The 27,923-nt window shown below is 50.1% G+C and overlaps 1 protein-coding gene across 1 annotated transcript; it reads left to right on the top strand.

Moving 5' to 3' along the window:
• Nucleotides 1-2,959: 2,959 nt before the first annotated feature.
• Cxcl14 (C-X-C motif chemokine ligand 14) lies at nucleotides 2,960-10,480 on the top strand. Its single transcript, XM_050144433.1, has 4 exons — nucleotides 2,960-3,254; nucleotides 3,419-3,524; nucleotides 6,664-6,777; nucleotides 9,383-10,480. The coding sequence occupies exons 1-4, from the start codon at nucleotides 3,191-3,193 to the stop codon at nucleotides 9,396-9,398; spliced, it is 300 nt and encodes a 99-aa protein (XP_050000390.1). The 5' UTR covers nucleotides 2,960-3,190; the 3' UTR covers nucleotides 9,399-10,480.
• The last annotated feature ends 17,443 nt before the right edge of the window (nucleotides 10,481-27,923 follow it).

The following is a 27,923-nucleotide window of genomic DNA, read 5'->3' as shown; positions in this document are numbered from 1 at the left end:
ATGGAGATTGTCATGTGAGGGGTAGGAATGGTCTTCCCTATCGGCCGCCTTATTATCATCATCCTTCATAGCCAGCCCAGTGGTCCCTCCATCCGGAAAACCCATCCCTACCTCTGCCCAGGATCACATCACACAGCACCAGCTTCTTCCTGCCATCTACCTCTGAGGAATTTTCACACTTATTCCACTATTATGGTGGCCCCATCCATCCTCCCCTGGGAACGGGTGCACATCCTTGCTCATTGTAAGTTCCCAGTGAGTGCATAGATCCTGGCCCCTAGCAGGTGTTTTGTGAGTGGGAAAAGAAAAGGATGGGCAAATCCCCTGGGTGAGGAGTGTTTCCTCCCTGTGATGGCTATTCTTACTTGTCATCTACCCTGTTGGGGCATTCCTTCACTGGCATTAGAGCCTACTTCTAGAGCATACTGGAGACCAGCTGAAACACCCAGCCCCATGGGCTGAACAACTATTGGACTCTGGCGCTTTCCACTGGGAGACGATCATTGTTGGATTAGCTGGGAAACAGCATGTAAGACACTCTAATAGATCCTTGTTTAACATACACAGATTCCTTCTATCAGTTCTGTTCCCCTAGAGAGCCCTGACTAAGCCACTCCCTCACTGAGTCCCTGCTTCTACTCTTTCTCTCTCCATGTCCCCACACTATGTCTATGCCTCCTGTAGAACCAGCTGGCAATGGCGGTGGTCATGCTTATGCACACACACACACATCAGATTGTCCTCTAAGTGACGGGCATACGTGTTGCCCAGAGGGCAGACTTCCTTAAAGCAGGCGGTATTACTGGCCAAAGGACTTCCCTCTTTGTACCCACCTAAACCTGTCTCCACACCCTACTCAAAGCCCCCTAGTTTGAGCTCAGTAGAAAGTCCATATCCTGAGGCAACTTGGGAGGCAAGATCCCTCCTTTGCCCGGCTGGGCAATGTCACACACAGTCCGGGTGGCAGAAGGGACAGCACCCTTGTCTATGCCCTGTCTCCAAGAGAGCTCATGCAGAAAGGATACAATGTATGCATTTTGCAAACCAAAGACCAGTAAACACAGACTAGGATATACTCCTGGAGGCAAAAAGCTGCACCTCTGACCTCTAGTCTAGCCCAGGAGGCTGAGAAACTTTGTCCCATATTTTCAGGGTCTATTAATCTCAACACTGAGTCGGTGAATTGGCTCAGCAGGGAAGCATCTGTTGCCAAGTCTGCTAACCCAAGTTTAATCCCTGGGACGCCCAAGGTAGAAGGAGGGAACTAACTTCCATAGGTTGCCTTCTGACCTCTGCATATGAACCAAATAGCACATGTGTGTCACACATACACACACACACACACTTAAATGTAAGAAAAATACAAAAATGAGCTCAGTGCATATAATCTTTAGAGCTGTCAGACCTCAACATATTATTGAGCCAATATAGTAGCACTAAATTTTCAGTAGTAAAAATATTTTACATATTCTGATAAGGTGTGGTAGTTAAGAAATTCCCTTTGCAGGATTGAAGTGCGTGATTTTTTTTTTTTAAAGGAGTATGGCAATTGTGTGCTTAAGCCTCGCAATGGGCATGTGCTATGCTCAGTGGTTCTGTCTCTGAGAATTTGTCTGTTTTTGGAAGACATCTCTCCAACTTCAGTGGCAAGAATATTTGTCATGCAGCATAATGACGGTGGCAAACAGCCCAGGGCCCAGCCAGGAGTGATCAACCAAATCAGTCATGCCATGGCCGTATAATCGGGTATTCGGTATCCAAAATAATACTGAAAAACAAAATTATCAAAAGGTCTGAAAGTCTGCTACTGCTTGACGCAGCCATTCCTCTTCTTTCTGCTGGAAGTACCTTTATCTTATCCCATCTCACAGATGAGGAAAACTGAGGGCTAAAAGAGTAATTTGCCCAAAGTCACATGCAGAGCATCTGAGGTCAAAGGTAGAGAGCAAGCCACTATACCACATGGTTTCAAATGACACTGTTTTTTTTAAAGACCACAACAAGCAGGACATCAGACACGCAGCTAGGTCTTAGCTGTGCATATGCATTCGAACCCCAAAGATAGTACAGTTTTCATCTTGGTATAGACCTCTGAATGGATAAAAATTGCCCGTTTTTCTTATCTTTATGAAGTTGACCCATGCTGATATCCATGGGCAGGATAGAATTTCACCTACCACCATCTGATGCAGTGTATACAAGATGGGGTAGCCTCCATCCAGGGACCAGATGCAGTGTGTATAAGGTGGGGTAGCCTCCATCCAGTGACCAGGGCTCTACCTGGCTTCAAAGGTTCTTAAAATGCATGTGATGAGTAGCCGGGTTCTCCATAGCCCCTGGACAGCCATACATGGACACCAAGCCACAGACTCCTTCTAGAAACTGTGTAGCCCTCCCCCCACTCACCCACACCGCCGCACCCAGTGGACCCAATGATCAAAAGCTCCTACGACCTGTGACAAGCCTCTAACTACACCTGGCCTTGAACTGCTGGCCCAACAGAGACCCACACCCCAGTGGGAAGGCCTCCTGGCACTCTCCCTTGGCACCTGTTGGAAGACTCTAGGATCTGAGCCAGACCTGGGATTCTCGGTGGCTTGGGACAGTAAACCTGTGTGGCCTGAGAAGTATCCACAGGAAACAAAACCAGGACTCCTTCGCAAGCGATGCACTCGCCTGGCCTCTCCAAGGCAAGACAGCGGCATCAACGCTTGGGTGAGTAAGTGCATGAAGGCGGGCGTATTGTGAAGCCAGAGGGTAGCGGATGTGAGTGTGTGCGTGTGCGCGCGTGGCTCTGAGTGTGCGCCCCTGTGATCGCGACGGGTCTGGAGCGGGCAGCTGGGCGGGCTGGGAGATCTCCTCCCCCCACCACATTGAGAAATCTCAGTGAGTCACCGAGTGGTTCTGCATATTAATGAGCTCGCTCTCGGAGAGGGCAGGAGCGAATTTAAAAGAGGCCAGGGTGGGCGGAGGGAAGCTGTGGGGAGATCGCAGCACCCAGCGCTAAGCGCAGCGCAGCAGCACCGCGACGGACGGCAGGAGCTCCCACCGACGGGCGCAGCTGGAACGAGCAGAGCAGGGAGGCGTGCTCTAAGTCGAGAACCGAGCCGGGCGGCATTCCCCCAGCCGCAGCACCACAGACCGGCTCCCTCCTCGCATCCCTGCTCCTCACCGCGCCCCTCCGGCCAACATGAGGCTCCTGGCGGCCGCGCTGCTCCTGCTGCTCCTGGCGCTGTGCGCCTCGCGCGTGGACGGTGAGTGCTGCGAGGGCCCTCGGTCGCGGTCCTGCCCCTTCGTAGGGAGCCCAAGCACCACTTAAACACCCTGGAACCCCGGGGGTCCCGGGCGGGCACTTTGGGCGGTCGCTGAGCTGAAGACCCCTCTGGCGACTCAGCAGCCTGGCCGCGCTCTCCCGCAGGATCCAAGTGCAAGTGTTCCCGGAAGGGGCCCAAGATCCGCTACAGCGACGTGAAGAAGCTGGAAATGAAGCCAAAGTACCCACACTGCGAGGAGAAGATGGTTATGTGAGTTCTGAGGGGGCATGTCCCGTGGCGGGGCTGGATCGGGCTAACACGCTCTTCTCTCTGCCTTTGCCCAGGCCCCGAGGAGCAGTTTGTCATCAATCGTCTGGCAAGTCCTCGGGACATTGCCTGACAGTCTGGAAAGGGGGTCTCTGGCGGGTCTCTCTGAGCCTGTCCTTGTTAGGACTCAAACCGGCAGGCTGGGGGTTTCCTGTGGGCGAGCGGTTCTGGTGCTCCCTCTTAGGATATCTACACCAGATCCATTTGGGACACACACCCAGCGCTGCCTCCCTCTTACCGAAGAGAGAAGTAACAGACTTTTCAGTCAGGGGTTTGGCCACAGCGGTGGACAGTTTGGTGCTCTCCGGGCTTTCATTGTGAGAATGCGTCTGTCTCTTCCTCCAGCAGCCGGGCTCCTTGTGGGTCCGTGAGTGTGAACAGTGTTGGAGAAAGTGCTCTGCTGGGGTTAATGTGCCATGCCACCGCTGCAGCTGCTTGGTGGGGATGCCGGCAAAGTCTTTAAAACTAGGGCAGAGAGAGAACACTGCGTTTCCTGCTCCTCAGCCTTCCCAATTAACCACTTGAAGCCAGCGCAGCCGTTCCCCCATCAATACACTCTTGGCCAGGAAGGCAGCCCTTGGCAAAACAGCTCCCAAATATTTGCCATGGACCATTGGCCCCTCTTCCCCTCCCCCCAGAAACAGGACACACTTTATTCTCAGTCTGGGCAAGTGCCTTCCACCGACTGCCCTTGCCGGCCCAGAGGCCTTCAGGCAGTGTCTGTGAAGGAAGGGCACACCCCCACCGGGCACCTCACAACTTCCACCCGCTGAAGTTAGGCTAATTCAGAAAGCCACAGGACCTGAACTGACCCGAGTCATGAGTTTCCAAATTAACCTCCTTATAGCGCCCCTTGTCTTGCAGGGCAGATAAAGGAAAATTACCTGGCTCAGGGCTAAAAGAAATGGCAGGCTTCACAGTATCTCGGAATTTCTAGTCTGGAGGTTCAAAAATGTTAGAGAAGATTTCAAGCTGTCTCTCAGACCTCCAGGGGACAAAAACAATTTGGGGTGCATCAGCAACTCAAAGGGACAGATTTTGCCCCGACAGGTTTGTTCCTTTCTTGACTAAACTCCGGGGGGGGGGGGGGACAGAGAACGCTGCCAAGGCTTCATGTAGCTTTGGGAAAATTTGCAGGGACCTCATGAGACCAACACCTCTTCTGGGCCTCCCTCTCCAACCATCCTCGACAGCCTGAAGGCTCCTTGTCCTTCTGTCAGACAAGGGACCTGCATTTTTTGCCAAAACAGGTTTTCAGCCACAAAGGTTGATGGCAAGATCTCCAGCTCCCCCTGAGTCTCCCAGAGACCCCGGCTGGGGTGGGGGTGGGGGGGACTCAAAATATGGGAAAGCCTGGATTTCTTTTTTTTTTTTAAATATGTGTTTATAACTTGCAGGAGGGTTCATGCCCTCCACCAGGTGTGTCCCAGGAACCAAACACAGCTCCAGGCTTGGTGGCAAGGACACTTACCTACTGAGCCATCTTGTCAGCCCAAGTCCAAGTTCTTGAAGGGCGATTTGTGTCATATGTCCATAGAGTTCTCATTCAAACCATTGGCCCCCCAGAATTACTGCAACCCAGACTTGGTTATTGGATCTTGAATCCCAGATTCTACACCCTGCTGCTGATTTGTAGAACCACAGTAGTCGGAACAGCTCTGGGGGTCGGGCCTGAGCTCTTTCTTGCTCTCTCTGACCTTCAGAAGTGGGATGCTCTGTCTGCACCTTGACCTATGGAAAAGGAGCTTTTTACTTGAGATGGCCACCCAGAACAGCAGCAGAATTGTGGGTGCGGAGGAAATATGGGCACTAATTCTGCAGGAGGGCAGAGGTGTAGAGGGAGGGCCCCATGCTTGGAGCCTACAAGGATCCATCTGTCTCCAGCGAAGTGCGATCCAGTTACCTGGTATTATCAAATGTCCATCCTGATCTTAGACTAGAGAGAGCAGGAACCTGAAACAGCAGCGTTCTGTCCCCGTTCTGCTGGCAAGATTGTGTTCTGTCCCTACAAACTGGGAGATTGTATTCATAACGACCCTGCCCCCTTCTAGAATCTGGCTGGTAAACTCTGACACTTCTTTCCCTTAGGAACCAGGTAGGGAACAAGCTGACCTCCCTACACACCTGTGACCCCTCAGGAAGTCAGGTCTCCACTTTACATCTTCAAAGTGGACCCTCATTCTCAACCAGTCCCCTCCCAGAACTTCCTGTAACTCCCACCATCCTCCTAGTGACTGACTGAGTGAGGTGCTTCAGACCCATCAGGCCTGAGCTCATACCTGAAGCGTGTCTTCCTCAGGGCTGCTTCATCTTTTCTGACTAATTAGTAATAACGGTGGTCACTGGGCGCCCACCAGGGACTGGACACTGTGCATAGGTTATGCCTTTAGCTCCTTCAGTAACCCCGTGAGGTAGGTCCTTCTGTTGTACCTTTTGAGCAGACAGATCACCGCTTACAAGGATCCAGACTCAGCTAGCTATCTCAGTACCAGGTCCTGCTTCTCCCTTGCAGAGCTAGGCCACTGTGGGGCTGGAGCTTTGGCTAAGAGAAGCCCAGAGAAGGAAGGTTTTATCTTGCTGTCCCGGAACGAGAAAACTGCAACCTCATAGTCAAGCATCAACTGGGCTACCAGACCAACAAGGTCCCTTCTCCAGGATCAGCAACAGACAACTGCAGCCCAGGGACAACTGCAGAGGGTTTGGGGGCTGGGGTTAAGAGTTAGAGTCTATGACACATGCAGGGCATGGCTCAGCCCCTCTGTAGAGTTCCTCAAGTCCGAGAATGGTACTTGGCATGAACACTTTCTAGCAACGGTTCTACCTCTGAACCACTGGAAGAGCCCCTGGTCATTGCTTCCCGAGAACCTTGCTGGATGCTGTTGGGGATAGGGACTCCCCAGGGAAAAGCAATACTCACTTCATACAGGCTAACCCCATCGTGGAGGCTGAGACACAAAACGTTAAAAGGCTGACCTGGAACTGAGCCCTTGAAATCTGAGGGAGGGGCGGGGCCGCTCAGTGCTCCAGTCCTGCAGGCTGTTATTCAGACGTCTAACCCTGACCCCATCCTGCTGTGTTTCAGCATCACCACCAAGAGTATGTCCAGGTACCGGGGCCAGGAGCACTGTCTCCACCCTAAGCTGCAGAGCACCAAACGCTTCATCAAGTGGTACAACGCCTGGAACGAGAAGCGCAGGTACGGCATCTCCTCTCACCCCTCCCCCCACACACACACACTCCTTGCCCACCGCCTGCCTGCCCCGCGCATCCCCCACCCATCCAGAAGAGCTTGGCTATTGGCTATGGCTTCAGGATGAGAAGGGACCCACACACCATGTCATCTATTAGCCTCATCTAATGTGTGACACCCACAAAATAGCTGATGCTATTCCCATCCCCCACCGATGGAGCGCTCACCACTTCTGCTCTCTGGACAGCTCTGAGCACTGCAGGTGTATCCCTTTGTGAACTAAAATCTACTTTCATTTCATAGTCCTTTGTGAACATTTTTATAAAGACTTGTTTTTAACCCTATGTATGTGGGTATTAAGGCTGCATGAATGTTTGTGTAACACCCTACATGCCTGATGCCCAAGGACTTCACATAAGATTCATCAGATACTGCAGTTACCTAAGGCTGTGGGCCTCCAAGTGTGTGTCAGGTCCTCTGCAAGAGCACCAAAGCTTTGAGCTCTTCAGCCATCGTCCGTCTGGCCCCTAACTTACATTTTTTTATTTAAGTCACAAGAGCTGAACATGACTGGGTGAGCACCAAGGTGCCCCATACTCTGCTCTTCTCTGACGCCTTCTCGGGCAGATTCTGGGACTGCTTGAGTTCAGCCCCTTCCAATCTGAGCCACTTTACCCAAATGGGGCAGAGGTTAAGACCATTGGTGCCTTGGGGCAGACACCTCTGCTGACTTGGCAGTTTCCCTATCATCAAAAGGGGGCTTCCTACTTCTACCTTGGGGTCCCCAGGTCTGGCCTTGGAAGGAGAGGTCCCTTCCCAGCTCCTCTGTACCCCGTGACAATGAGCCTGACCTGGAGCAAGCCACAGACCCCCCCGGCCTGTTGTTTTGTACCTTCACCTACTAAACAAAGCTGGAGAAGGACACACACTTGGGTGACTTCCAAGGATCCCAGTATTTTGCCCTAAGAGGGGGCAACCAAGACCAGGTGGGGACAGGGTCTGACTTTCCGAGCACCTGGAAGAGTCAGGGCAAGAAGCCAGGACCCTGTGGGGTGTTGGGTCTGGCACTGCCTTCCCAGTATGTGGCCCAGTGCCCCCTGGCCCCAGCCTTGTGACCAGCTCTCAGAGCTGACACCCCTGTTCAGCTTCTGCACCTGAATCCTTTCTTGCTCTCTCCAAAACTGCCTCATCTGCAGTCGCCTGAAATAGAAAGTGGTGAAGTGAGCGTGTTCCCCGCATATCTGATGGGAGCGCAGCCCTCTTTCTGGTCAGGGCATGCAGTTGACATGGCAAAAGCAGAACCTGCCCCACCCACCCACCCACCCCCTGCCACCCTGTCACCCCCAGGCCTGTGTCATCCAAAGCAGGATGACTGCAGGGTTAGCTTATGGAGGGTTGAGGAGTCTTGCCCAGACACCTGGAGACGTTCCGACAGACCTTCTGCCCATCTTGTTTCTTCCTCCACATGGGTGTGTCTTTGAAGAGGAGGCACCTGTGGGGATCCTGAAGCCCCACCCCCACCCCAAACCCACTGTTCTTCTTTTGCAAATCTCTCTCATGAAGGCTGTGAGAGCTCTCTGCTACTAGGCCTCTACCAATTTGCTACATCAAGAGTTCAGAACCGTTGTGGGGGGACAGGGGGTGCTATTTGCTTGTTTGCTTACTTGTTTGTTGACACAGGTCTCACATAGCCCAGGCTAGCATCCACTCAACCCCAAAGCAAAGGATGACTTTGAATCATGAGTCCTAATCCCTCTACCTCCCAAGTGTTGGGGTTGCATGGTTACAGGCCCATGAGTTCTGAATTCATCCATGCCATAGGGCTCGGAGGCATCCAGGAATAGGGAACCGCCACGCCTGCCCTTTCCCTTCCCACCTTTTAACACCTTTAAAGGGTTAAAAATGACTTAATGAATATAGATGTAGATAAAAGAACTGTTCAAAGTCAGAGAGAGAGAGAGAGAGAGAGAGAGAGAGAGAGAGAGAGAGAGAGAGAGAGAGAGAGCAAACATACATGCTCGATAGCTCAGGATGGAGGAAAGAGAAGAATGCAGGGCAGGGCCAGGCCCCTGGTCCACGGCACCAATAAATGAGCTCAGAGCCCCTTAGAGACCGGAATCTCTGGCTGTCACGAAAGGCGGCTGCATTCAGCATTTCTATTTTATTTATATGTGTGTGTCTGTGTGGCTGTATGCCTGTGTGCCTTGTGAGTGCAGGTGCCTGAGGCAGCCAGAAGAGGACTTTGGAGCTGGAGTTATAGGCATTGCACCTAATGTGGGTGCCAGGACCTGAACTTGGGTCCTCTGGCAGAGCAGTGACGTATCTTGGGCACAATCTCTCCAGCCCCCAGGCCGTTTATTTCCGTGCCTGATCAAGGGATTTCACTGGAAAAGGGAGCGGTGAGCTGAGTGTGGAGTACAGCCCGGAACTAGGACTATGGGTGTGAGGGAGCACACCCATCCTCGAGTGAACTCTGGCGTTGGCTTCTATCACATCCTCAGAGCCATCTCCCCTCTCCCGGCCCCAGGCCTGGGAGGAGGCCCACAGACGAACCCACTAGCAGCAGCTGTAAGTGGCCTGAGCCGCTGACCACTCTGTCCTCTCTTCCTAGGGTCTACGAAGAATAGGGTGACCGATCTCGGGAGGAAAAACTCCAGGCCAGTTGAGAGACTTCAGCAGAGGACTTTGCAGATTAAAATAAAAGCCCTTTCTTTCTCAGACAAATTATATATTGCTACGAAGCTCTTCTTACCAGGGTCAGTTTTTACATTTTATAGCTGTGTGTGGAAGGTTTCCAGATGTGAGACCCAGCTCTCCTGAACTCCAGACTTCATCTCCAGCGGCTTTTTGCCGAAACGGGGAGGCAGGGCGGGGAGGGGGGCGAATAACTCTTTCCTTTGTAAAATAAGGGGTTTTGTATTTGTCCATATGTGACTACACATCTGAGCTTTATGAGCGCCTGGAAGGGACAGTGAGCTTGGTTGAGGCATTTCATTGCACCATTGCTCCGGTCCAGGCTTGCGAAGCTTCCGCTCAGGGGGCCTGGCGCCTCGGCACAGCTGCCACAGGCTCTCCTGAGCTTATGACTGGTCAGGGTTTCCCTGTGACTTGACAGTGGCCCCTGTTGTAGGGCAACTGGGAGCAGGTCCTTCGACATCTGTGCCGCCAGGAACTCAATCTTGTTACCAGGATAAGCTTCATCCCTGCCCCCCACCCCAGTTCATGATCAGGCAAGCGATCCTTAAAGGAGCTGGGTCTTTCTTCCAACCTGAAGGTTTCTGCGGCTTTGGTAGCTGATGCTTCTGAAGTATGGGATGGTCCTGGCACTGTGAGAAAACAACCCAAGGAAGAAACGGAAAGATTCAGGGATATATGCACAACACACAGCCGGAGCTACACCTCCTATTGGCAAGGGGGAACTTTCAAAGTTTTGTTTCTTCCCCCACCCCAACAGAAAGCACACCCCCCTTCAATGCAGATGCAAACAGGGCAGTCCTCTTTGGGAGCTAGGAGTTAGGATGATCCTGTACCCTCTCCTGTGTACATACCACCTTCCGTGCGCCCTGCTGCACGTTGCCCTTCAGTAGAGGCCGCACTGGACGGCTGTTTCTCTGCTATGTAAATGCTGAGAGCCTTGAGCTGCATGCAGGTTTCATGTTCTTTCTAAGATGAAAAAGAAAGTAATAAAATATATTTGAAGTTACCAAAATTCTAGACTCCTGGACTTTTTTTCCTCTCTAATTAAGCCAGATAACAATAAAATGTTGGCCTCGCCCTGAATAAACGGGCACAAGCGTGTGGGAGAGAGGAGCGGTGTGTCACAAACGGTCTCAATGGAATGTGTGGGGCTGGTGCTGTTCTCGGGAGCCAAGGGGCCAGGCCCGGAGGCGAATGTTCCCCACACTCCACTGCAGCAGGTTGGTGGGAGCAGGCCGGTGGAGGCTTGCAGGATGGGGGAGTCCCAAGGATAATGTGATTCAAGATGCCTTAGGGCCCTCAGCTCTGAGACCCCTGTGCAGGGGCAGGAGCTCCACTGAGAGGCTGAGTGGGGTCTGGTTCTGCTTCTGGGGGATGCCTGTGACTGCAGAGCACACCTGATAGTGTCTCTGGGGACGCAGTGATGGAGGAAAAGCACTGAGACAGGTTCTAGGACCGGTGGCCTGTATCCTACTGAGTACAGCTCAGTCAGTCTGTCCCATCATCCTCTAGACTCACTGCTCTAGGAGAAAAGTCCTTAGACTAGGAACCTGGAGCCACACCCTTCACTTCTACAGTTTCAGGACACTGACTCTGCTTGCATTTATAAGGACATAGAAAGTCCCCTCTGCTGATGCGACCCACAGGATGATGTTGTGATCCTTCCTATCTCAGCCATGCTACCTCTCTGGCTCCAAGCTACCTCTCATGAGTTACTGGGCAATTAAGAAAGTCGCCCGAAGGAACCCAGCGCCCTTATTACCACACTCTCCAGTGGCTGGATGGCCACCTTTCCACTGAGGGCTGGGACCCGTGAATCCTCCACCCCATCTTTCACTTTCCTTCATTAGAGAGGAAAATGGCATAGTAACCCTCATCCGAAGCCAGAGGCCAATAGACATTACAGAGTAGGAGAGCACCCATAGAAAGTCACAGGCCAGAGCAGGGACAGCAGAGGACGGGCTCCACCTCCCAGGGGCCCCAAAGCCTGCTTGGTCCTGGTGTAGCACCAGTAGGGCCTCACAAGCAAGGACCCTGTGTGAAGCAGTCTCTAGGAAGAGCCCTGCTTTGTTGCAGCTGACAGCACGGGGTGCTGGGCACTCACGATGCTCCAAGGTCTAGACTCACTGTGTCCTCACACAACACTCTACACACCACGTTCTTACGGTCGCTCTGCCCAAGGGTCTGTCCTGGTCACCTAGACTCCCATTAGAACTGGCTACATGGTTTGCTCCCTGTTCAAATGAACCTTTATGTAAGAATAATTAACTTGCTGTGTTTTAAATAGGGTATTTTGAATGTTTGCAGTGCAAGGAAATAGTTAAAGCTTGAGGTAATGGATATGATAATCACCCTGGTCTGATTATTATGCATGGTGCCCATGTATGGAAATATCACATTGTACTCCATGAATATGTGCAATCCATTTCTGTCAATTTAAAAACTGTTTGAATGACAAGAAAGGAAAATGGCAGTTTTCAAGTCAGCAACAGTTGAACATTAAACCCAGCATGGGTCCTTCGTAGCCGGGCCCAGGGCAGCTCACGTGCGGCAAGCCCAAGAGGCAGCCTGTCCCCAGTGTCAGCTTCAATGTCACCCATGAGGGTGACGAGGGTGACATAGTGGCCTTGAATTACTACAGGATTTGCTCTGTAATGTGGCTGTTTTGAATCTATGAATCTAATGAGATGTGTCCTCAGAGGCCAGGGATTATCTCATGGTCATCCTCATTTAAAACCTCCTGAAATCTATGAAGGTACAAGGCACCATGTTTGCTCCTTACCCATGAGCCGTCTCTGCTACAATGGAGGCGTGAAGCTGAGGACAAAATTGAGGCTATATGGACTATGTTGTTCCTATGCAGACAAACCTGAAGTTTAACTTCTAAACTGGGAACGATAAAAGACCAAACCCACCTCACTATAGATTAACAACCTCGGCATCATTTCTTGACTTGTGGAATCTTAAACTAACCTGGGACGGAGCTCAGTAGTAGAGCTCTTACTGGCACAAGTGAGGCCCTGGGTTTGATTATCAACAGCACCTAAAACTCACCTGCCGTAATTAGTGGCAGCTGTTAGCTCAACACAAACCTAGAGCCTTCTGGGAAGAGGAAACCAGACTGAAGAATTGTCTTTATCAGACTGCTCTGTGTCCCTGCCAGGGAGGCAGTGTCTGAACTGCCAATCAGTGTCAGGAGTCCAGCCCACCCACTGTCAGAGGATATGGGATGTCCTTCTGTATGCTGCAAGATTTCATCATGCTATTAAAATTGCCTACAATCTAAGATGTTGTTTATTTCTGGAATCTTCCACCTAATATTTTTGGGCAACGACTAACTATAGTTAACAAAACATTGGGTACTTGAAAGCACTGCCCATGAAGCCACGGTGAGAGGCTGCTGTTCTCAAACCCCATCAGCTAGCTGTTGGCATAATGGCTTCAGGACCCTCTAGAAGCACCAAGCAGCTGTTGTGTGCACCGAGACCCCGAGTGGGGGGTTAACTGCTGTGCCCCCCACCGCCGCATCCCACCCCTGGCATGAGCCCCAGAAGACAGGGAATTCCCATAGTGAGTGTAAGTTTGAAAGCTAAAATGGGAAGGGTAGAGGTGTTGGGAGCAGGAGAGCCAGCCTCCTTCCTGTTACTGCAGTTGGTATAGATTGAAACTGGACTTGACAAAGAAAGAGGAAACAGGCAAAAGGTGTTAGCTCTGGGGGAGCTTTCAGAGTGTCAGACCCCTGCTCCTGAGATAGAATAAGCTCTGGGGGGGGGGGGAGCTTTCAGAGTGTCAGACCTGACCCCTGCTCCTGAGATGGTGTTAGCCATGGGGGAGCTTTCAGAGTGTCGGAACCCTGTTCCTGAGATAGAATAAGCTGGCGGGGGGGGGGGGGGGGGGGGGGGGGGGGGGGGGGGGTTCAGAGTGTCGGACCTGACTTCTGCTCCTAAGATGGTGTTAGCTCTGGGGGAGCTTTCAGAGTGTCGGACCCCTGCTCCTGAGATGGACTTACTGATCTACCTGAGACACCCAAATTCCTCTTTACCCTGGGACCTCTCCACCACCACAGGCTGATTTGGTGGAAGCTTTGAGGAGATTCCTAGGCTCCTGTCACTTTTGGTAAATGAGACGGTGCAAAAGTCCCACCTCCAACGAGGAATCTCTCCAATCTTCTACTATGAGTTCAGATTATCTGACCTCCACACTGGGTATTTCAAAATGCATTAAAGGTTCCACACATTCCTCACGGGCTCCTCACACGGGGCACCAAACGGTGTGGATTAAGTGAATTGGTGATTGGTTCTGAGTCACCAATAATGCATTAGTGTGGAATTAAGGAGGGAAAGCACCTCCCCCTTGGACTCATCTAACCGCTCAGATTTGAACTCTCTGCTTCCTGCCTCCGGCTGTGTGTCGCCCTCCCTGGCACAGGTCTTTGCTCTCTTTTATTAAATGGCGAAGACATATCACACGAGCATAGAAATGGCACACTTTACAGAAATAGTTAATAGAATTTTACTAGGGATTAAGTCGCTGACCCCAGCGGATCCAGATAACATCATTGTTTATCAACCAGTATCCGGGAACGGCAGCTTGCAACCTCTGGATTTGCTGCTTGTCAGCAAATGAAACCTGTGCGTTATCTGTGGGCGCGGGGGGGGGGGGGATGGAAGAGTCCAAAACCTAAAATCACAGGTAAATATGCCTTAGCTTGGGTTGTAAAAGCTGATTACACAAAAAATCCAAGGCTGGTTGGTTACACTGGTCTCTAAAAGGCAGGTTAACAAACAGGCCAGGCACACAGTAGGACAGCAGTCTTCCGTGACCTCAAGGTGTGCTATTGACGCTGGCTGTGAGGTCCAGCAAAAGTTCCAGCCTCTAAGAATGTAAGAAATATTTCCCTGATATTTCATTGGCACAGTGAGGGACAGCGTTTCCCAGGTTGGTCCCCTTTCCCGAGCGGCAGAATTCACTGATTCCTGGACAGAGTCACGGCTTCCTCATCAGACCCCCACTCTGTCCCTACACTCTGGGCTGGATGCCCGAGACCCTTTGCTGTCTGTGAGGCAAAGACACTGCCTGGATTGCATGTTGGTCTACATACCATGCAACAGGGGCACATGTCAGGCTTTAGGGGCCACTCCAAAGAAGTGCCCTGGTCCTAGGTTCAAAGGAGACCCCTGACCCAGACTTTGAAATTGCCCCTTGAAAACCACAAACCATAATCAAGCACAAAGTACTGCCCCAACAACAGGGAGGCATGGTGGCAGGGTAAGCAGGAGCGGGTGAAATCCCCAAACTAGACCACTCCTTGGGCATATTTAAAAAAAAAAAAGATTATTTTTGTGGAATTCAAAACTGCCATGGCTACCATGCAGGGCAGCAAGAATGGGGGGATCATGTAACAGTGGGTGGAGGCGAGTTAACTGGAACAGCCTGGGAACTGACATGGGGCCTTGATCTGTTGGACACTTGGTTGGGTTAACAGGGAACTAGATGCCCTAGTAGGGATTGTAGAGAGGATAAGAAAGCCCTGGATTTTCCCGGCAGAGAGAAACCCACTTTACAGGGTTTCTGAGGAATGCGATTGTCAGAGTCCAGCCCAAGCTGAACCAGACTGTCATCCATGACACCTGTCAGTCATGATACTGTCAATGGCACTGCCATTTTGGGGAGTTGGGACCTAAGAAGCAGGAGTATGGGCAGCAGTAACATCTCATCCCCTGCCAGGAACAGAATGAGATGTAGGCAATTCTCAGTCCGCTGAGTCTTCATTCAGTCCAAACCCCAGAAGGGACGGTGCCACCCACGTTCGAGGGGGGTTTCCCTTCTCAGACAGACCTCTCTAGAAACACTACTGGGTGTCTCTCTGAGGTCATTGTTAAGTTGACAGTGAGTCAGCCATCACTCATCCTCCGAAGTCCCAGGGTGGCCGGGGTATAATATATACGATTGCCATCAGGAACCTGGAAGGAAACCACACAGGGTCTGGGGTCAAGGGTTATCTACAGGCCAATCAGTCACTTCCAGCACCTCCTCCAAGCAAGTCTGCATGCCTTGGAAGTGATGGTTTCTCGAAGTCCTCCAGAATACCCAGTGGTCTTCATGAGCCATCCCCTGGCTCTTCCTGTTCCACTTCTGCTTCTACTGCTGAGTAAAGATCAGATCTGATACCAGAGCACGGTATCACTTGAAGAGACAGGTGGCCCTTTGGAGAATCACCTGGTGAGTAAACCCTGAATCTAAAGCTTTGCCCCTTCCCCCAACATGTCTGTCCACGTGTATGCCCACGTCTGCCCACATGTATATCTACATGTCTGCCCACGTGTCTGTCCACGTGTCTGTCCATGTGTCTGCCCACGTCTGTCCATGTGTTTGTCCACATGTATGCCCACGTGTCTGTCCACACATCTGTCCACGTGTCTGTCCATGTGTCTGCCCACGTGTCTGTAAACAGGAGATGCTCAGACTATTAGGAACTAGGTTCTGTTCCCCAGGGAACAAAAGTCAGCCACACAGCTGCACCTCCAGGACAGCACAGGGGGAAAGCTTTCCTTGCCTGTTTGGTTGGCTTCAGCTACCTCTGTACCTATAATGGGGTACAGGCTTAGACACCCCATTCGATCTCACAGAACTGAGCAGCTTGGGACCTATGGGGACCCTAGGTTGTACCACACTCATGCAACCAGGCTGAGGGATGATGGGTCAGATCTACAGTTGTTCTTTCTTTTTTTCTTGTGGGGTGGGAGAGAAAACATAGACCCAAATGCACACCGTGGAGCCTTGCTGGTTCTGTGGGCTGGAGGAGCTTCCTGGAGCCAGGGGAGCTCTGGATGGCATCTGAGTCCCTCGGGCTCTCTATTTCTCTCAGTATGTTTAGCCCTTAACCAACACTCCAGTCCAGAACTTTGGGCTCTACAGACCCCTGCAGCCACAGGCTGGTCATAGTGTACTATCCAGCAACTAGAGCTAAACAGTTCATAAAGTAGCTGGCTCCATAGCTGGAAAGTCCAAAGGCTGTGTCCTCAAAGCAGAACACAAAATGATGCGCCCTGGAGCCCCTGGGCTCTGCAGAGGCAAGGCCTTTCTCAAGTGGTAACTGGGAATGATGGGAAGACAGAGTCTTCTCGATGCTGTCCCTGTCTGTCCTCAGCCACCCCAGGAGATAGCTTCAAATCCTATGCCATCCTGGGTACCCTTGCCACACCACCTTCCACGTGAGGCTGGCTCATTTTCTCTATCCTGAATGCAATGCTTTTATTAACCCCACTTGAGTCTCTACAACTGTCCCTAGCCACTTAAGGACACACCAGGAAGGTGTTTAACAGACCTTCATGGCCTCATCGTGAGAGAGCAGAGTTTCTGCCCCCAATCCCAGCTCCAGCCTCAGGTTTGGGCAATCAGCACTCTGGACCTGAGCTACTAGTTTCAACTAAACTTAGTCCCACCATTCTTCCCATAATTTCAACCTTTGGAGAGGGTTTGGAATTCATGTCACTTATTCTGTATTAGAGCCCTGAACTGTTTGGGAACACCACTGAGGACCAAGGAACTAGAAAGAGTCACACTTGCCCAAGCTGAGCCCACAGCCATGTGTCTTACACGTGGTCCTCCCTTGGCCATGCCAGCTCTCTGTCATGGATGCTGACATTGTCTGCTACACTGGGCTGTGTGCTGGAAGCTTTGGGTGGACGTGGCCAAGCCCCTAAAAGCCAGGGCCTAGTGGAGATCACAGACTAGGAGGGTGTGGTCCTGAGGGGCGCCGATTCAGGGAGGGTCTGGCTGCTTCAACCCAGTCTCACTCACCACATGGTACTTTCTACATCCACATCTGCGACCTCAACACCACCCACCACGAGGCCCCCACCAGCACCAGGCAGTTATGGGTGCCACATTCTCAAACTCTGTAACCATTGACTGAACAAACCTCTTTTCTTTAGACATTGTCCAGCATCACATAATCGCTATAGCAACACAAAACAGACGAATAACATCTATCCTTGGTTTTCTGTTTTGTTTTGTGAGGGTTTGTTTTCACTTGTGTGTTACGAGGTATGCACACGCGAGTGCAGTGCCCGCAGAGTCCAGAGGAGGGCTTTGGATTCCCCGGAGCTGGAGTGACAGGCAGTTGTGACCCATTTGATGTGGATGGTGAACAGAACTCAGCAGTTTGTGCTGAACCATCTCTCCAGTCCCTAGCCTTGTTTTGTACTAATAAAGGCTCAGCTACACAAGGCCATCCAGGAGCCAAATCGCCGTGTCAGGACTTCTCCCAAGCAAGCCTCCACATTTCAACACACCTTGTTGCTGCTACGTGAAATAACATTTTCCTAGATACATTCATGTCCCCCTCGGCTATGAGAGCCTTGAATATAGTGACTGAGTTTCTCTCTGGAGTTAGTCTGGTGTGCATTACAACCTGAGGGACAGATGTTTGCTGCCGCCCCCACATGCCTGGAAGGTTCGCTGTCCCTGGTCCTCAGAGCATAAGGACTGGGAGACTCAAACATGCCTTTAGATCCTGGGAGAGCTGGCTGCATCCCTCCCACACATGGTCCCAGCCCTGGGCCCTGTGGGTGAACTCCTCCTCTAGCCTTTACCCTCACTGCATGGCACAGGGAGGCAGCAGAGCAGAAGTGCTATTGCGGGGACACCCATGCTCCTAACCTACTGTCCCTTCTAGACCAGATCCTTGAGCAAACTCACAGAACTTCTATTTGGGGACACCGAGCTAAGAAGAGACTTGGTTCTGAAGTGACAAAATGCTTCCTAGTTGAGGAGCCTACAAACTACTTTTATGCCCAATCTTCTCATGGAGTCCCACCTGTCTTGACCGGATCCTTTTCCTACAAGTTTTAAAGCCTCAGTCAGACCCTAAATACAAGAACTCACCTGCACCAAGTCTCAGACCACGGGAAGTTTGGTCCCTCGGCTCACACTCTGGAGACAGTGCCAAAGCACCACCTTGTGGTAACTTCATATGTTGCATGCTTCTGGGCAGCAGAGAAAAGCAGCGGCTTCTATTACTTTGATTGTTCACCATGAGGAACTAATGAGGGACTTCTGTAACAACCCAGGCAAAACCACAGCGCTGGACTCGGACAGCCACCTGGGTTCAAAGTCCGGTGTGGCCAATTTCAAGCTACGCAGCTTTGACTGAACTGTCTTCCTGGATGGAAAGTCTGTTTATGTTGAAGAATAAAGGGAAACCTACCTGAGATCAAAGCCAGCATGTAGTTATTTTTTAATTCTTTAGGGGCTTGATACCCAGCTCCCAGATAAATACACAGAGATGTATTCTTCCTTATGAATGTCCAACCTTAGCTTGGCTTGTTTCTAGTCAGCTTTTCTAACTTAAATTATCCCGTTTTTCTTTACATTTTGCCTCTAGGCTTTTTACCTTTCTTTATTCTATTTATCTTTCTTTCCTTCTTATTCCATGGCTGACTGGGTGGCTGGGTGGCTGGGTGGCTGGGTGGCTGGCTCCTGGCATCTTAGTCTCCTCCTTTTCTCGCTCCTCACTTCCTCTCATTCTTCTTCTCTAGTCTAGATTTCCCCTATTTATTCTCTCTGCCTGCCAGCCCCTCCTACTTCTCTCTCCTGCCTAGATATTAGCCTTTCAGTTCTTTATTAGACCAATCAGGTGTTTTAGGCAGGCAAAGTAACACAGCCTCACAGAGTTAAACAAATGCAACATAAAAGAAGGCAATGCATCTTTGCATCATGGAGGAGGGGAAAGGATGCTAGAGCCGGAGGAAGGGATGGGGTGGTGTGGAGTGCTGTCTTCTGGGCACCACATGGCTGCTGCACTCATGAATTCACGGCGGCAGCAGCAGCACTTAACTGTGCATGACCTGTACTGGGCCCATCAACATTCTGCCACCAAGCCCCGCCACTCCCTGGGGATCTAGAGGCTGTTAATGGCTACTGGGAGAGGGAGATTTTCTTCAGTGGTATAGCCACTGGCCAGATGCCCATGACCCTGTTAATAAGCCCTCACCCAATCTCCTGTAAGCAGCCTCAGTTAAACTCATTAGCTCACGAAAAGAAAAGGTGAAATGAAAATAGAAGGTGACCTAGTTAGGAAGAGGCATGGTGACTATTGGGACAAGAGGGACGAGAGGGTGTGATGGGGGTGAACGTGATTGAAATACATCATATGTGTGTATGAAGACATCACGATGAAACATGCTACTATTTATAATTAATAGGCAAAAATATGTAAAGATGGCGCTTCCACATTAGAAAAGTACAATAGATTCCATCTTCTTCGAATGCTCCGAGTGTTCAAACCTGGTGTGGTGATGAGAAGCGGCAACTGTTGAGACAAATCTGGACTTCTGTAAAGCTGCTCAGGTTCTAACTAACACATCACTGAACAATGGCTAGTCCCCAGATACGTCACTAGGGAATTTCATCACCGCAGGAACATCATCGAGTGTACTTACACAAAAATGGCCGTAACATGACAAGCAATGTAATCTTCAGAGATAATGCGCATCCAGCCCATCGGTAGTTACAGCATTGTCATGCAAGATAAAAGCTCAAATTTACACACTTAAGAAAGATGACTTATAAGAAAATGTATTCAAATGTTTGTTGAACACAAATTTTTTTAAAGAAACATCCCTTTAAATATTTTATGTGTATGAGTGTTTACCTGAATGTATTATATACCACGATGTGCACACCTGGTGCTCAAGGAGGCAAAAGGCATCAGGTTCCCTGGAACTGAAGTTATGGACGGTGGTAAGTCACCATGTAAGTGCTGAGAACCAAACCTAGGTCCTTTGTAAGGGCAGCCAGTGCTCTTAACTGCTGAGCCATCTCCCCAGCCCCCAATAATTCATTATGAGCTGTGTTACACGATTCGTGTCATCCTTGGGCCATTTAAAACACATACATTCATACAAATCATTGTATAAGTGAGCTGTAGGTTAGAAGAATCCATAACCCTTTAGTGAAAGTGGCAAAGAAAGGATTTGAACCTAGCCACGTCAACCAGAAGTCCACAGACAAGCACATCTTCTCACCATCTGTGGACCAAGGCAGCGGCTGGAAGGACCCTCTGCATTCAGGGCACAGGTGTCACGTGGCCTGGTGGGAGGTTCCTTATCAGTGAAGATGTTCATTTCCTGCTCACTTTCCAGGTAGTGGTGAAGGAAACGCCTGGTTCAGCAGCTTCAGGGGACCAGGCCAGTGCTAGCTACTGGATTTCCATCATCTACCTGTGTAGTCCGACTTTCCTTTTGGCCACCAGCTCACAAATAATGACACAGAGACTTATTATTAATTATGAAAGCTTGGCCTTTAATACTAATTAACTTATTAATTATGAAAGCTTCTTCCCAACTAGCTCTGATAACGTAAATTAACCTGATTTTATTAATGTGCATATGTTCAGCTTCTTCAGTGTCTTGCTGGCATCTCCCCACCTCTTCTTCCCACAGTTCTCTCTTTTTGCCCAGAAGTCCCATCTAGTCTCTCCTGCCTTGCTATTGGCCATATTGCTCTTCATTAAACCAGTCACAGTGACACGTCTTCACACAGGATAAACTCATATTACACAGCATGTCTGTATCTTTGCAATCATCTGTCCTAAGGAAGATTGAGACATGGCTTGACCAGGGGTGAGGAGCTGGCAAGGGTTTGGAGACTTTGACAGACAGGCAGAGGAAAATGTGTACTATAAAAGGCAAAGTGGCCTGGGGAGGACAGGAATACTCCTCAATACCCGCCATTACCTCTCACTCTCGGACAAACGCCATTCATTATGGCTTCCATGTTTCTCCCCAGAAGACTCCTGAACAAGAAGCTTGGATCTTAGGGTAGCAAGGACAGGAGGCGGTCAGATCTTAAGTGGGGCCCAGGAACAGGTTTTCAGAACTCTGGCCATATCAGCGTCAGAATGGGTTCATGTAGTTCTCATGGTACCTGGCTAATTCCCACTAGTATGAGGGTTGTAAAGACAGCTAGAGTGGCCCCACCACCACCCTGTGCCCTGTCCTCTGGCATCTGATCATCCTCACATGAGCTCCTGACACTTCCACTACTGTGATGTCATCCACCACGAGGCCCTCACCAGACCCAAACAAAGGCCAATGGATCTTAGAACTCTAAGTCAAATAAACTTTTCTTTGTGTATTACCCGGCCTTAGGCATTGGGTTATAGCAAGAGAAAGCGAGCTAGTAGACCATCTGTGATTGTGTCAAGTCACCTAATAATGGGTCTTAAATCCAGGCAATCGTTTTCCATTTTATAGATTAAGACATTTGATGGATAAGAAGTCCAACAGCCTACATATGGAGTAAAGACCCTCTGTACCCAGCAGAGAGAGCATCCTCTTCTGAGGCTCACTCTCTCCACTCCCGGGAGGCTGAGTCTGAGCTGCCTTTCTGAACACTGGAGCCAGAGGAGGCTGGAGGCTGGGATGGGCACCTCTCTAGGCTCTCGGGACCTAAGGCTTAGAGCAGTAGCCACACAGCTGGTGGGAGACAACAGCCCAGAGCTCCACTAATTGTCCCCCTTTTCGGTGTTCAGTTAAGGACTCAGAAGAAACCAATTTCTGTGCCTTTTCATGGTTAAAATTCTACATGGAACTGAAACCTCAAAGCAGCCACCGAGCCAGTCTTTGTTGGGTTCCTAAGCAATCCAGACGCCACATCTCGGCACTGAATGCTCGGACAGAAAATGCTCAGCCATTCAAAGGGGAGCTGAACAAGAGCCTTGTTCTCCCAAGTCCTGGAGCCCTGAAAATTTCAGGCTCACTCTTAATCTCCAGAAGAAATGGTGTGTGGGCCCACACACAGCCTTCCTCCTGTACACCACAGCACTGTCCCTGTGGGCTCAGGAGATGCTGACGGAAGAATTTCATAAATGATCGATCGAATAGTCCCTGTTTCCATTCTTATAGAAGCATCTTGGCTTTCAGACCCTCAGACTCTAGATTTGTTTTAAAGATGAACCACACAGTCAAGACTGAGAAAGGTGACCCAGTGGGTGAGCAAATGCCCAGTCTCTGCTTAGTACCTTATGTGGAGATTCATCATGAGATGTGATAAAGCACTAACACGTAGGCACAGGATGCTGCTGTTAATCTCAGAGGTTAAGATTGGAGGAAGATGTTCCCATTTTACCATCAGTCGCTGGAGAAATAAATTACCTTCAACATGCCAGGTTTACCAAGGCATCCTGTTCTCCACATAAAAGGTCCCTTCCAGTTCTCTAAGGCTAGAACTCTGAGCTACACATGATCCTTCAAAATTTCTCAGCCCCTCCTGACACAGAGAAGCAAAAGCCTACAAGGATAAACCAGGGCTGAGCTGCAAAGGGATGACAATTCCATTTTCCTTTTGGATTGCTTCCCGTTTTTAAAACCACTGAGTTGAGAGGCTGGAGAGATGGCTCAGTGGCTAAGAGTACTGGCTCCTGTTCAAGAGGATCCAACGCCCTCCTCTGGCTTCCATGGGCACTGCACACATGTGGTACACAAACATTTATTCCTGTAAGCCTTCATAAATTAAAAAAGAAAAACCTACTAAATCGAATATGGGATATATACACTTAATTTTAAAATTCAGAATTAAAAAACATAAGATACAATGCCAGAGTTAAGAGGCTGGAGCAACAAAGTTACTCCAATTTCAGAGCCGCCCTGGGCTTCACAGGGAAGCCATGTCTCAAAAAATAAAAATTAGGACCAGAAATTGCCATAAGCTACAGTGTGAGATAAATGGCTTCCCTCTCGCCTGTCTCCTGCCCTCTCCCTCATCTTCTCAATTGTTTCTTATGCATGTTCAGCTCCCGAGGGCACAGACAAGCAAACATGGTACCCACGTTACACCCTTGCACCTTCTGACAGAATGTGGCACACTGTGCAGAACATTCTACACTTTGCATTTTGCGGCTCTCTTCAGATCCCTCTGGACCTTTCCGAATCAGAACCTGAACAACACACTCGTTGTTTTTGTTTGTGACCATGAAGCTTTCCTTTCTGTGGATTAAAATGCCCTGTTCTGCCATTTCTCTCCCGGCAACTACTTTCGCCTCCCACGCGGCACTGCAAGGAACAGTGTGCTCCCACACCATTGGTAAAGCAAACGGTTGCTTCCCTTTTCAAGTCCTTGCCTCCTCAGATTTTGCCTCCACTCAGATGGTGCCTACATGGCTTTTCAAGTCAACCCACACCCCTCACTTCTTCCACACCCGGCTACCAGGGAGGACAGTAGGCTGCTACCCAGACTCCCAACTCACCTCCATCACCATGCCAGGCAGAGTCCTCCTTCCTTCATCAGACTCCTCCTGCAATGATCCACCATCCTAGAGCCTTGCATACCTAAGTGCAATGCAGGAGACGCTGTACCCGGTAGATGGTTGGTTTCTAAGCGCTGCTTGGGTGGTCCGTTCTTTCCCAAGTCAGGCACTAAACATACTCTATTTTACCAATAGGTGGCGCTGCTTTCCACCTCTGCGCAGCGAAGACTTCGCCCTCTCTCAGGGAACCTGCTTTTCACAGGAAGAAACACCAGAGGGTGGGGTATGACCCTGAGGATGACTTTATCCGTAAGACTGTCCACAGTGCTCTCTAAATGCTCCACCCAACAGCCTTAAGCCACAACTACACTTTTTCCTCTGCCCCGTGACAAGTGTGGCAGGCAGTGTCTCACCTGTTTCCTTGTGTACTGAGACAGAATACTTGAGCCATGAACATGGCCTCTGGCTTGCTGGGTCCCTTTGCCAATCAACTTCACCTGTCTGAGCTTCCCATTACCTTCTCCACACGATGAGAAATGTAACTTCCCGCCTTGGGGAGCCTACATGAGGGCCCAACAAGAGTCCTCGCGCACTGGCCATCAGGGAAGTGCTCAGTAGCCATTAGTTCCTGTTTGCGATGTGTATGTGTGTCCAACGTCGTCTGCACCCACTCCTGAAGGCTTCCTAAGGAGACACAAGTCTTCTGCAGTGTTTTGCCTGTGGCAACCCGTCCCTGCCGCAGAGTTTGCATTTGCTGGACCCTTCCTTGCCTGCTTGTTCTCCCTCTGGCTCTCACCCTGCCTGGCTCACTCTCTGGTCTGTCAAGTTCCAGTTCCAGCGCCTCCCTTCAGCTTTCTTTCCTGCTACCCAGGAGGTCTTTCCTGCTATCGGAGGTCTCTCCCAGTCCTACATACACTGGCCCCTGTTTATTTAGCAATCACTACCTCCTGCTATCTGTATATGACACACCTAAGAAACGCTCTATAAATGCCTAGGGTCAATGGACAGAGGACGTGGGCCACATGGGCATCACACTGGTAGTTTCCAAGCTTGAGCTCCGCTTCCCAGGAAGGCTGCCTGCCCGATGTGTTAGCTTACCAACCCTTCTCCCACCACCCAGCCCTCAGCTCACACTCATCAGGGCTCAGTGGCACTTGTGGAAACGACTATAACTTCTAGGCATAGCCCACTCTGAAGCACACAGCTTTACACTGGAGACATGCATGCAGGATCTATTATCTTCTTCTTCAACAACGGTTTTCTTGGAGCCCAGAAGGTTGGGATATATAATGGAAAGCTACAACTTTACCATTTAAAATACAGCCAAGTCAACTTCAGACTCTGAGCAGCAGCAAGTCGGTAAGTGGAAACACTGTTGCAGACATGGGAAAGATGGGCTAAAAGGGATGCTAGTTAGTTAGATTGTTGTTGTTTTGCTAACACCCGTAGTCATCAGATCGACCCATAAGCAAGTCTGTTGGGGATTTTCTTGATCAGTAATTCTGAGTGGTAATGGTAGCGCATACCTTTAATCCCAGCACTTGGGAGGCAGAGGCAAGCAAATGGCAGTTCAAAGCTGACCTGGTCTACAGAGTGAGTTCCAGACAGTCTAGATCTACCCAGAGAGACCCAGTCTTGAAAAATAAAAACCAAATAAGCAAAAAAGATAATTGATGTAGAGGGTTCAGCACACTATGGTACCAGCCCTAGGCAGGAGACCTGGGCTGCTTAGGAAAGCCGGGTAAGCTAGCCTGGGGAAACAGGTCAATAAGCAGAGTCCCTCGGTGGTCTCTGCTTCAGTTCCTGCCTCCAGGCTCCTGTCCCTCAGTAGTGGTGGACTTTGACCTAGGAGTTGTAAAGTGGAATTAACCCTTTCCTCCCCCAAGCTACTTTTGGTTGGTGTTAATCACAGCCTCAGAGCAGCAAACTAGGCCACTAAAAGGAGCAAGGGACTGTGCCACGTGGATGTGTGCCACATGAATGTGTGCCAGCGGACGTGTGCCACGTGGATTGTGCCACGCGGACATGTGCTATGCGGAAGTGTGCCATGTGGACATTTCATCCGGTGGAGATGTGTGGAACGCACAACAGCTGACGGACGACAGAAAGAAGGGGGTGTGACAGAGTGACTGTGGAGCCAGTCGGAGGACACTGTCCTAGATCACTGGGAGGTCCTTTGAATGGGACCTGGAGGGTAAAAAGGAGCCGATGTGGATGGGCATGGTAGTCTGGGTAGAAGGATGGCCAAGTACAAGGCTCTGAGAAGTGCCAAAGGCCCTGCGGGGGTCAGTGTTGGTGGAACCTATGCAGAAGGTAGAACAGGATGAGGTTGAGGTTCCAGGCTTCTTAGCCACAGTTTAGACAGAAGGAGCAGGGTGGTTTATCCTAAGTACCATGAGACATTTTTAAGGGATTTAAGAAGGTAAGTTAAGACATCATTCACCCTGGTTAAGGAACAAATGAACAGGTAGATAAAAATGAAATACTGAATAAATACTACTAAATCACAAGCATTAGCAACTAGGATCTCTTGGTACCCTGATCATGCTGCATTCTGCAAGGATGTGGGCACCAGAAGCCCAGACAGCCCACAAACTTCAGGATTCCAGAAAATGTTCCCTCGCTACTCTGTGAGACAGACAGTGTCTCCTCACCACTCTGTGAGACAGTGTCTCCTCACCACTCTGTGAGACAGTGTCCCTCATCACTCTGTGAGACAGTATCTCCTCACCACTCTGTGGGACAGACAGTGTCCCCTCACCACTCTGTCTCCTGCTTTAGCTCTTTAGACCCTCTTTCACCATGTGAACAGGGAACCAGATTAGATAGGAGAAACTCACACAAACAGGTAATCCCTCCACCCTTTGGGGGAAGGCAGTATGGAGACCTGCAAGCCTGAACTTTTCCTTACCCTCTTCTTCCCATCCCCATCCTCCCCTTTTGACGGACAGATCTGGAAACCAAAAATGAGAAGAAACGTGGTGTGGATTGAATAAGAATGGCCCCCATAGGCTCATAGATTGAATGCTTAGGGAGCAGCAATATTTGAAAGGATTAGGAGGTGTGGCCTTGTTGAAGGAAGTGTCTCACCGGGAAGTGGACTGAGGTTTTAAATTCCAAGCCAGGTCCAGTGGCTCTCCCTTCCTGCTGCCTTCAGATCCAGACACAGAACTCTCCCACATCTGCCTGCATGCTGCCATGTCCTGCCATGAAGATAAGGGACTAAACCTCTGAAAATGTAAGTCAGCCCGAATTAAATGTTTTCCTTTATAAGATTTGCCAGGGTCATGTGTCTATTCATAACAGCAGAACACTAAAACAGATTGTCTCAATGAAAAGGGAAACTCAGACCTCTCCATTCTCACTAAAACAGATTGTCTCAATGAAAAGGGAAACTCAGACCTCTCCATTCTCACTAAAGCAGATTGTCTCAATGAAAAGGGAAACTCAGACCTCTCCATTCTCACCAGGAAAATAAGATCAGAACTAACTCCAAACTTGGCGTGGTTTTGGTGGGACCAAGTCACAGCCCTTCCCTTCAGAACTTCACTGTCGTTTTGTAAGGGGGGGGGCAGGGGGGATCCATCACCCAGTTCCCAAATAATCACACATGGGGAGGAGACTTCTTCTTTCTTATGAATGTTCAATCTTAGCTTGGCTTATTTCTAGCCAGCTTTTCTTTAACTTAAATTATCCTGTCTATCTTTTGCCTCTGGGCTTTTATCTTTCTCTAGTCTATATACCTTCCTTTACTTCTTATTCCGTTGCTGGGTGTGTGACTGTGTGGCTGGCCCCTGATGTCCACCTTTTTCTTGCTTGACAATCTTTTCGTCCCAGATTTCTCCTCCTATTTATTCTCTCTGCCTGCCAGTCCCACCTGTCCTTTCTCCCGCCTACCTATTGTCTGTTGAGCTCTTTATTAGACCAATCACGTGTTTTAGGCAGGCAAAGTAACACAGCTTCACAGAGTTAAACAAATGCAACATCAAAGAATGCAACACATCTTTATATCATTAAACAAGTGTTCTACAGATAAACAAATGTAACACATCTTCAACCAATATTCTACAACACTCCACCTACCTTCACAGTGGAGAGCAGTGCCCTCCCACACTGACTGGAGCCAAGGGTTCAGTAGCCCACCGCACTGCAGCCCCAACACCCAGACAGGCCTGGCTGTTTATATAAAGCAGGAGGTGGGAAA

The sequence above is a fragment of the Alexandromys fortis genome, unplaced genomic scaffold, assembly GCF_014885135.2.
Source record: "Alexandromys fortis isolate MF-2015 unplaced genomic scaffold, M_Fortis_MF-2015_v1.1 scaffold_1, whole genome shotgun sequence".
NCBI classification, from domain to species: Eukaryota; Metazoa; Chordata; class Mammalia; order Rodentia; family Cricetidae; genus Alexandromys; species Alexandromys fortis.
This window is presented reverse-complemented; position numbering and strand designations above follow the sequence as displayed.